Genomic DNA, 10,669 nt, shown 5'->3' with positions numbered 1-10,669 from the left:
CATCATCATCATCATCATCATCATCATTATCATTATTATTATTATTATTAATTATTATTAATTATTACCATTACCATTACCATTACCATCATCATCACCATTATCATTATTATTATTAATTATTATTAGTTATTACCATTAATATTAATAATAATAATAATAATAATAACAATAATAACAATAATAATAATAATAATAATAATAATAATAATAATAATAATAATAATAATAATACAGTAGCCCCACTAGTAGTCGGTGCACAACAGTAATCCCACTAGTAGTCGGTGCTCTAGGAGGAATCCCAAGAAATCTTGAAAAACATCTGGAAAGCCTAAACTTGGACAGAACATCAGTCCACCTGCTGCAGAAAGCAGCACTTCTAGGAACTGCACATATTCTACGCAAATACCTCTAATATCCTAGGTCCTTGGGAAGGACTCGATATTCAGAGGTGAATTCCAGACACTTGTGCTGTGTTGTTATGTGTATAATAATAACAACAACAACAACAACAACAACAACAACAACAACAACAACAACAACAACAACAACAACAACAACATTTATAAACCGCCCTCCCCCAGAGGGCTCAGAGCAGTGAATTGGAGTGGGTTGGGTGTAAGGGGAGTGGGTGTGTAAGGGGACAGGAGGGGAAGGAAGTATCTGCAAAATAAAGCTTGCGTGTCCTTGGTCATGTTACTGTTACTGCTGCTGCTTGGGTAACAATAAGTGATTACAGCTCAGCAACATAATGAGGCACAGGAAGCCGGCGTTCTTCAAAGCAAAGGATTTTATTTGGAAGTGGTGGTCACAGCTCGGGCAGGAGAATTGCGCTCTTGCAACCCAGTGCAAGAATTTATATTCCCAAACTTCAAAGGGGCAAAGGGGCAGGTAAAAGGGGAGGTGAGGGGGCAAGTCACCAAACACCAATAAGAAAACCACAATACATAAGCAAGATCCAATTACAACTTCTGAGGTGCAGGATTACCGTCCCACTGGCGTCTTCTTCTTGCGGGATCTACTTAATGGTGCTGAAGGGAGAGGAGATAACAGTCCATTCAGAAAATCCAGGTGGGCTTGCTACCGCACTCAGCTATCTTCTTTATCAGATGGATATTTCCACCAGTAAAACCCTGAGGCTCCCGCCTCTCATCGTTACAACAAAAGAAAAGTTCAAACTTGTTAATGGTGGTCCCTGCACGTCTTCTAGCGGCACAGAGGCCAGCCTCTGGAGTGCTAACTTAACAGATTTGATTTACAGAATCAGAGAGGGTCTTTGTCTTTGCTAAGGAGTCGGCTGGGTGTTGGTCTAAGCTGCATTCCAGAGCCAACTTTCTTGCCCCTTAATATCAGCCTTTGAAGGCTACTGCTTTTGCTGACAGACACAAATTTCAAAAATAACATTTATAAACTTAAACATTAGGGAAACCTTAAGGGATAAACACATATGCTCATAGGCAAGACTCTCCTAACTTAACAATAACAAAACCTTAAGCTAACTGGGGGACCTAGTCAAACTAAAATCCTAAGCAGTAAGAAAATCATAAATTCAACTCTAAAGGGGCTTTTATTACATCCTAGAATGACATAAAGCAAGAGGGAAACCATATAGCATTGGCACAATCATACATATATGTTTTGTGTGAACCTTATGGAGGCTTTTGAACCACACAAGTCTCCGCGTCCGGGCATGGAGCCAGTGTAGCCATGTAACTTGACTCAGGAAAATATTTTGTTTATTTTCCTGGGCGGTAACATTGCTGGATCTCCCAAAGCTTTATTACCCAGCGGGGAGTTTTAATCCTCTGGGTCTTTTATATAGCTTAATATGTTCCTGATTGGGGTTCAACCACCAGCGTAATTTAATACCACTTCCTTTTCCTTTCACCATTGTCTCTTTGGCCGACTACCCAGTGCCGGCTGTTTCCAGCCCTTGCCCCGCTCTGAAAAGTTGTGCCAGAAATACTCTCACTTTTCATGGGGAAAGTGAGAAGCACGTGCGGGGCACGAGAAAGTACACCGAGACAAGAAATCTTGCCCCGACGTGCCTCTTCTCTCTGCACGCCACAAACAGGTAGAACGTCAGGACAAGATTTTTTGCCCCAATGCACTTCCAGTCCGATTCCGTGCCCCAGCACTGGTGAGTAATCGGCCTTTGATGTATTTTTTCAAAAGTTTTACAGATTCCAATTATTTGCATGCTTTCCTTCCTCCTGTTGTATATATATTCTGCGTTTCTCACCAAGTGCCCAGCTTGCTAGGGGTAAAGTGTAGATGGCTGGGGAAAGCATACGAACATGAAAACATAAGAAAGAGCCTGCTGGATCAGGCCAGAGTCCATCTAGTCCAGCACTCTGCTACTTGCAGTGGCCCACCAGGTGCCTTTGGGAGCTCACAGGCAGGATGTGAAAGCAATGGCCTTAAGAACATAAGAAAGAGCCTGCTGGATCAGACCAGAGTCCATCTAGTCCAGCACTCTGCTACTTGCAGTGGCCCACCAGGTGCCTTTGGGAGCTCACAGGCAGGATGTGAAAGCAATGGCCTTCTGCTGCTGCTGCTGCTCCCAAGCACCTGGTCTGCTGCTCCCGAGCACCTAGTGGCCATCACCACCTCCTGTGGCAGCATATTCCAAACACCAATCATGCGTTGCGTGAAGAAATGTTTCCTTTTATTAGTCCTAATTCTTCCCCCCAGCATTTTCAATGGATGCCTCCTGGTTTTGCCAATGCCAAGCTACCCTGTAAACATAAGCTCATTATGCATGGAGTGCTTTCCACAATGCTCCTCGCTCTGAAATACATTTGCAGCGGGGGTCTCTTGGCGTTTCCTTGTTTCCATGTGAGGAGATGCCTGATTCATCGTGGTTTACACAGCTTGCCTGCCCCCACTTCCAAGTCACTAGCCATGGATTGCAAGATTGGCTGCTTTTTTTCCATATCGATATTTCTCTAATCACTATTGTGTGGCCTTGTTATTATTCATTTTTGTTTCTTTTGAGGAAAGTAGGCTGTCGATCCTCGATGGGGAGGGGGGGGGAGATCAGAAGAAGTGGAAACCCTGAAATGAGGGGAAACATTGGAGTTTGCCCGAACTCATAAACTTTGGGGCTTCTGGGATCTTCAGTGCTTAGTGAGTGTATCTGTAGTGAAATCTCTGCCCAAAGGAAACGTGCCCTCGCTGCAGGGCAGAGCAGCAGCGCATACTCAGCCATAGTCTGCCTAGTCAATGTTGCGATGTGGCATCTACCCGTGGGTCAGTACTTGCCTTTGCCTTTCTCCCCAAAGCAGTTTTCAAAGGTATTCACCCTCCTCCCTATCCACACAACAACAGTCCAGGGAGAAAAGTTCGGCTGAATGTGTGACTGGCCCCAGAGTCACTTGAGCGAGGATTCGAACCTGGGTCTCAAGATCCTAGCCTAACTGCCATACGACACAGGCTTGCAAGCATGCATTTCACTTCTTTCTTTCTGTGAGGGTGACAAATGTTTGGCTGAATGCTGACCCTTCCCAAAAGCAACAGTTTAAGTAAAGTGAGATGTGGTCTCTTAGTCTAGGGCAGGGGTCCCCAAACTACGGCCTGGGGGCCAAATGTGGCCCCCTGAAGGCATTTATCCGGCCCGCCAGGCATGGCGGCGATGACTCCATTCATGTGCAGTGGGGGCTCGAGGGAGAGGAGGAACCGGCCCCAACGGCTGTTGATTGCAATTACATGATGGCACCCCCAAATCTCCATGCATTTTCTGACCCAGAGTTGGAAACCTTACATGTGGCAACGCCTGCTCCGCCCTTCCCTCTCGGCTACTCCATGTGTTGCTCTCAGGCTTTCTGTTCCGCCTCACTCCCATTGGCATCAGCCAGGCTGGCGAATCGCTCGCTGGCTGCTAGGGAGGAAGAACCCAGGAAGATACCTGATCCTGGGTTAGATGGAATGCTTCATCCCCCCCCAAAAAGGCTGAAAGGTGAAATCAAACATTTTACAGTCATTTGTGCATAGGAATTTGTTCATAGTTTTTTTTAGTCCGGCCCTCCAACAGTCTGAGGGACAGTGAACTGGCCCCCTGTTTAAAAAGTTTGGGGACCCCTGCATTAGATAGAAGGACCCAGATGTTAAGAGCTAAAAAGGGGGAGGGGCTTAATGCCAGCCACAGATGCAGGCGAAACGTCAGGAGAGAACGCTGCTAGAACACGGCCATGCAGCCCGGAAACCACACAGCACCCCAGTGATTCCGGCCGTGATTAGTTTCAAGAGGCACTGGAAGGTTATCTAGTCCTTGTGAACGTTCTGCCTTGGCTGGGGAAAGGGCCCTTTCGAGCATGGTTTGTTGCCAGTCGAAAGAGGGGTGTGGGTGGCTGTGCAGCCACTGTGGGACAAGGTTGCCTGCGGGGGTGTGCCCTGCCCGGGCTCAAGGGCATCTCTGTTTTCCCTTGCTGGGCGAATTCTCTCCTTGAACGGCTTTTATCTGCTGCAGGAGGGGCAGGCAGGCTGGGTTTCCTCAGTGGGCCAAGAGCCACCGGGAGGAGGGAGCGATTTGGGCAGGTGTGTGGCTCCCCTTCAATTCGTGCTCCACCCTCCTCCCCAGGTGCTGATCGCTTCATGGACGACATCGCCTGCATGATCGGCTACCGGCCCTTCCCGTGGATGAAGTGGTGCTGGATGTTTCTGACTCCTCTCATCTGCCTGGTGAGGCTCGGGGGGGCGGGGGGGGGGGAGGAATTCGCTGGGACAGGAGTCCCCCGACTTTTTTGAGTCAGTGGGCATCTTTGGACATCTGGCACAGGGTGATGGACACAACTGTAAAATGGCTGCCACAAGAGGCAGAACTGACTGCAAAATGTCAGGGTATGCCTCACAGATTGTAGCTATTCAGTGTTTCAGGCAGGAACTGTTGAATAGGATGAACATATTTAAGAAGAAGAAGAGTTTGGGTTTATATCCCCCCCCCTTTCTCTCCTGTAAGGCTTACAAACACTTTTCCCTTCCTCTTCCCACAAAAGACACCTTGTGAGTGGTGGATTTATTGGGGTTCTGACAGGCTGAGAGAGTTCTGAGAGAACTGTGAGTAGCCCTGGGTCGCTCAGCAGGAATGTAGGAGTGGGGAAACAAATCCAGTTCGCTATATAAGAATCTGGCGCTCATGTGGAGAAGTGGGGAATCAAACCTGAGTTCTCCAGATTGGAGCCCACCACTTTTAACTACTCTCTCCAGACAGCCTTAGACACCCTCAGAAGCTCAGCCTCCTCCCACCTTCAGTAAGAGGATAATAAATGGCCTACCTTGCAGGGCTATTGCAAAGATTAATGTATCTGAAGCTCTCCGAACAGTTCCTATTTCAGTGATGGCGAACCTATGGCACGGGTGCCAGAGGTGGCACTCAGAGCCCTCTCTGTAGGCACGCGCACACAGAGTTCATCGTGGGGGGCGGAAAATCACCACCACCACCACCCCACACACACATCTAGGCTGGCCTGGGCCACTGAGCACGACGTGCGCGCACCACGGTGAGCAGGGAAGACTCGGCTGGCAGGCCTGATGCCTGTGCTCTGGGTGGCTGCTGCCGGGGGTGGGGGGGCGCAGAGGAGGCAGAGATGCTAGAGAGGCACAGAGCGGTGCGCGCGGGACTTGCTGGAGGCTAGAGCAGGCTGGCCCCTGCTCAAGCGGGTGGGGCAGAGGAAGAGGGAGCCAACCGGTTTTTTTCTAAACTAAAACCTCAACATTCAGGTTAAATTGCACGTTCAGATTGGCACTTTGCGATAAATAAGTGGGGTTTGGCTTGCAATTTGGGCACTCGGTCTCAGAAAGGTTCACCATCACTGTCCTATTTGCTATTAGAAATGGAGTTGCAAAGACAAAAGTGGCCGCCTTAGCGCAAAACTCAAAGTGGGGGGAATCATTTCCTGGAAAAAAGGAGAACGGGGCGTGGCCACAGGAGCACGAAGGTGGGCAAACACAGAGACAGGCCACAGAGTTGTGGATGCTTGTGTATTTGATTGGGTTTGTGGACCTTTCTAGGAAGCCCTTGCTTGCTCACCCAAGAGAGACCCTCCCAAATGGCAGCGGCTTCTCAGTCAAGCTCAACCAAGGAATTCCTTCTGGCCACCAAAACTGCTGTGCTCTTATCCCCCCCCCCCCCTTTTATTTAAATTATTTATAGTCTGCACTCTGAGCGGATTGATCCTCAAGATGGTAAATGAGCCCAGTCAGCAAAAACAGATGTAATCAACAGCATTCATTTCAGTCCATCAGGTCTTCTCGGTCCACTCCTGTCCTTTACCTTGAGATGTCAGCAGCCTGAAAAGGAAATACTTCTTTGCACAGTTAACATGTGGAACCCACTGCCAATAGATTTTCTTAGCCATTAGCTTGAAAGGGAATTCGAGATAAGAAGAAAAGTTGGATTTATATCCCCCCTCACGTCAAACGCCCTGTGAGGCAGGTGGGGCTGAGAGAGCTCCAAAGAACTGTGACTAGCCCAAGGTCACCCAGCTGGCGTGTGTGGGAGTGCACAGGCTAATCTGAATTCCCCAAATAAGCCTCCACAGCTCAGACGGCAGAGCTGGGAATCAAACCCAGTTCCTCCAGATTAGAGTACACCAGATTAGAGTACACCTTATCTTCGAGACCGCATCACCCCATATGTCCCTACAAGGCCTCTTTGTTCAGTGGAGGCCAACTTATTGGTGGTCCCTGGCCCCTCGATGATGCGGCTGGCCTCCACACGGGCCAGGGCCTTTACGGCTCTGGCCCCGGCCTGGTGGAACGCTCTCCCACCAGCTGTCCGGGCCCTGCGGGATCTCGGTGAGTTCCGCAGGGCCTGTAAGACGGAGCTGTTCTGCCGGCCTTTGGAGGGACCAGCCGCTGACGGTGCCCCCTCCCCCCCTTCCCTGGCCTATGCTTGGGACTGTACCATCTGACGGGATCTGCCGTTCCTCCCTTGGGGGAAGGATTTAATGTCGGGTTATGGGGCGCCATCTACACCCATATTTATACTTGGAATTTTATTTAAGAGTTTACACTTAGTTAGTCCTCGCTGCTTTTATAGGTTTTATCTAATTTATGATGGTTTTATGATTGTACTTATTGTATGCTGTGCACCGCCCGGAGCCCCCTGGGGACGGGTCGGTATAAAAGTTGAAAGTATAAATAAATAAAATAAATAAACCACTGCACCACTGCTGGCTCAAGGAGAATAATGGTGATTACAGTTCATGAATGATGGTGGAATGGAACCTCCATTTTCAGAAGCCAGTATACCTGAGTCTTCCGGCTAAGCCTGGAGACCTGGCAGCCATCCCGTTGGTTATGCAGTCTGCTGCAGACAGAAATGCTTTTAGGACCCGTGGTATTGCATCTGCAGCAGCTTTGGAATAAGGACCCTTGGGAGACAGTTGGAGTTGTTCCCTGAGCACCCGAGCTACTGGCGTGACCATCTTGGTTATGGGGACCCACCTGATCCAATATGGCAACGCTCATAGCACAGACTCTCTAGGGAGCAACTTGAATGCTCCCTCAAGACAGCGCACTTTCTAAACAGGCAAAATGTGTTCCAGAGGGAGGCATTTTTGCCCCCAACTGAGCCAAAAGGGAAATTTTTAACAAGTGAGCAGTTCATATATGAATGTAATCTTGTTTTGATTTCATCCTGGAATCTGGGGAGCTGCTGCCTGTCTCCCCCGGGGACAGAAAGTGGAAATGAGGAATGTTTGGAGGATTGTTTTGTGGTTGATGTCCCGCTGTTTCTGCCACTTCCTTCCAGGGCATTTTCCTTTTCAACCTTGCCTACTACAAGCCATTGATCTACAACAACAGCTACGTCTACCCCTGGTGGGGAGAGGCTATTGGCTGGGGCTTTGCACTATCGTCTATGTTGTGTGTTCCTCTTACTGCCCTCTACAAACTTATCCGTGCCAAGGGGACGCTGACTGAGGTGAGGCTTCTTTCCAATCCATCGGATTAGAGGAGTGTTCAGATCTGAGGGTGAGAGGGAAAAAGCCTTCTTTGGAAGGTGGTTCGTATCTCGCCGAACCCTCTCCTTTCCCCAAACTGTGCCCTCCCCAAGCCCCACACCCAAAATCTCCGTAAAATTTCTCACCCTGGAGATCGCAACCCTGGCATGTAGTTTTTTTCAGGACAGTTGCTAATTAACGCCCCGGTTCATGGAATAACTTGACATCCGGGGAAAAAATCTGGAAAGAAACGCATGCTGCACTATCAGCAGAGTTTAAAGCGGAGTCACTCTGGTAAGATGAGAAGTCTATAGTCTTCTTGCACTCACTGCAACCTTCTACCACACTTGGAAAAGAATACTCTCCACGCAAGTTGTTCTTTCCATAGGAAGGTTTTTACTTTAGCAGTTGCAAGGTTACACAAGTCTGTTCTATACAAGACCATAAGACTATACAGAACTCTTCAGCAATAACACATTTCAACGCACACAGAACTTAATTCAGACTCTATCTCTATCTAGCATAGCATATACAATATATTATAACTCAGGGATACTTTTCCCCGCCCTTTTCCCCGCCCACGCAACAGCCTCTCATTGGTCCAGAATCACAGTTGAATTCACCAATCATGTTAAAGATCAGTCTTTGCTACTTTTGCCCCTAGACTGACTGTCTCCATCCTTTGGGTTTTGCAAACTGCTGCTAACTTAGAAGATTACCTTTTATTGAACTTTGACTCTTTTTTATATATCATGACATGCACTTCCGGTAGCCTCTGTAGCTATTTGCTGTGATTGTTCAGCCTTCTGCGAATTGAAACGAGCCTTTTCTAGTTACTGGCAAAGCCTCAGAATGTTCATAAACATTCCAGTTTCTCAGAAGTTTTAAAAAGGCATCTGCATGGTGGATCTAGGGACAGATGACATCGGTGGGTGGAAAGGGGTTTAGCAGAAGGATGTGTGGAATGCTGTCACCGCTCAGAGCCTTTCAGGGGTTGGGCAGTGCACAGAAATTATTATTATTAATAACAATATATATGAATAGTATGTAAGTGGTGGCATGCTCTTATAGCTACTGTGAAGAGGGGGACTGTGTAAGACTGAAGAAGGAATAGACATGGAAGGGGTAACACTTAAAAATACAAATAAGCAAATGTAATAGTCCCAGAATGGGGAGAGGATTATATGATGGTACAACCCTCTGGTCACCACATCTCAAAAAGGATATCGAAGAGACAGAAAAAGTGCAGAGAAGGGCAACGAGGATGATTGAAGGATTGGAGCACCTTCCTTATGAGGAGAGGCTGCAGCGTTTGGGACTTTGGAGTTTGGAGAGGAGACGTCTGAGGGGGGATATGATTGAAGTCTATAAAATTATGCATGGGGTAGAAAATGTTGACAGAGAGAAATTTTTCTCTCTTTCTCACAATACTAGAACCAGGGGGCATTCATTGAAAATGCTGGGGGGAAGAATTAGGACTAATAAAAGGAAACACTTCTTCACGCAACGTGTGATTGGTGTTTTGAATATGCTGCCACAGGAGGTGGTGATGGCCACTAACCTGGATAGCTTTAAAAAGGGCTTGGACAGATTTATGGAGGAGAAGTCAATCTATGGCTACCAATCTTGATCCTCCTTGATCTCAGATTGCAAATGCCTTAGCAGACCAGGTGCTCAGGAGCAGCTGCAGCAGCAGAAGGCCATTGCTTTCACATCCTGCATGTGAGCTCCCAAAGGCACCTGGTGGGCCACTGCGAGTAGCAGAGAGCTGGACTAGATGGACTCTGGTCTGATCCAGCAGGCTAGTTCTTATGTTCTTAACCCTGCAACCACAAAACATTGGTGAGAAACAACTTACAAAAGAGAGAGACAGAGAGAGAGACCAAATGGGCTCAGAACAGCATCCTGAGAGAGAGTGTGGGCTCTGGCTCTCACCCCAGCCGTTTCCTTGTGCAAGAACTGCATTGGGGAAGGGCAGCGTACAAAACCAAATAAATAAATTTGAGGGTGGTGGAGTTGTTTCCCCAATGTTATTGCTCCATGTGGAATATCTGCATGGGGAGGGACAAAATCAAGGAAATAACTCCCCCTCCCCAGAGTAAGTTTCACTTGGGAAAATGGCTCGGGCGGAGGTGGCTTTGCTCACAGCGCTGTTAAAAAAGAGTCATAAGAACATAAGAACAAGCCAGCTGGATCAGACCAGAGTCCATCTAGTCCAGCTCTCTGCTACTCGCAGTGGCCCACCAGGTGCCTTTGGGAGTTCACATGTAGGATGTGAACGCAATGGCCTTCTGTGGCTGTTGCTCCCGAGCACCTGGACTGTTAAGGCATTTGCAATCTCAAATCAAAGAGGATCAAGATTGGTAGCCATAAATCGACTTCTCCTCCATAAATCTGTCCAAGCCCCTTTTAAAGCTATCCAGGTTAGTGGCCATCACCACCTCCTGTGGCAGCATATTCCAAATACCAATCACACGTTGCGTGAAGAAGTGTTTCCTTTTATTAGTTCTAATTCTTCCCCCCAGCATTTTCAATGAATGCCCCCTGGTTCTAGTATTGTGAGAAAGAGAGAAAAATTTCTCTCTGTCAACATTTTCTACCCCATGCATAATTTTATAGACTTCAATCATATCCCCCCTCAGACGTCTCCTCTCCAAACTAAAGAGTCCCAAACGCTGCAGCCTTTCCTCATAAGGAAGGTGCTGCAGTCCCTCAATCATCCTCGT

General features: G+C 47.8%; 1 protein-coding gene across 1 annotated transcript in view; it reads left to right on the top strand.

The window, feature by feature from the left end:
* The first annotated feature begins 1,299 nt into the window (after positions 1-1,299).
* LOC125427907 (sodium- and chloride-dependent creatine transporter 1-like) overlaps positions 1,300-10,669 on the top strand; it is a 10,113-nt gene continuing 743 nt past the window's right edge. Inside the window, exons 1-3 of the mRNA XM_048487473.1 lie at positions 1,300-1,307; positions 4,580-4,680; positions 7,754-7,924. Of these exons, the coding sequence (XP_048343430.1) occupies positions 4,594-4,680; positions 7,754-7,924 (258 nt within the window). The 5' untranslated portion in view covers positions 1,300-1,307; positions 4,580-4,593. The remainder of the gene's footprint in view (positions 1,308-4,579; positions 4,681-7,753; positions 7,925-10,669) is intronic.

This window comes from Sphaerodactylus townsendi, linkage group LG03 (genome assembly GCF_021028975.2).
Source record: "Sphaerodactylus townsendi isolate TG3544 linkage group LG03, MPM_Stown_v2.3, whole genome shotgun sequence".
Lineage (NCBI taxonomy): Eukaryota > Metazoa > Chordata > Lepidosauria > Squamata > Sphaerodactylidae > Sphaerodactylus > Sphaerodactylus townsendi.
Note: the sequence above shows the minus strand (reverse complement) of the source record. Positions and strands in the feature narration are given on the sequence as shown.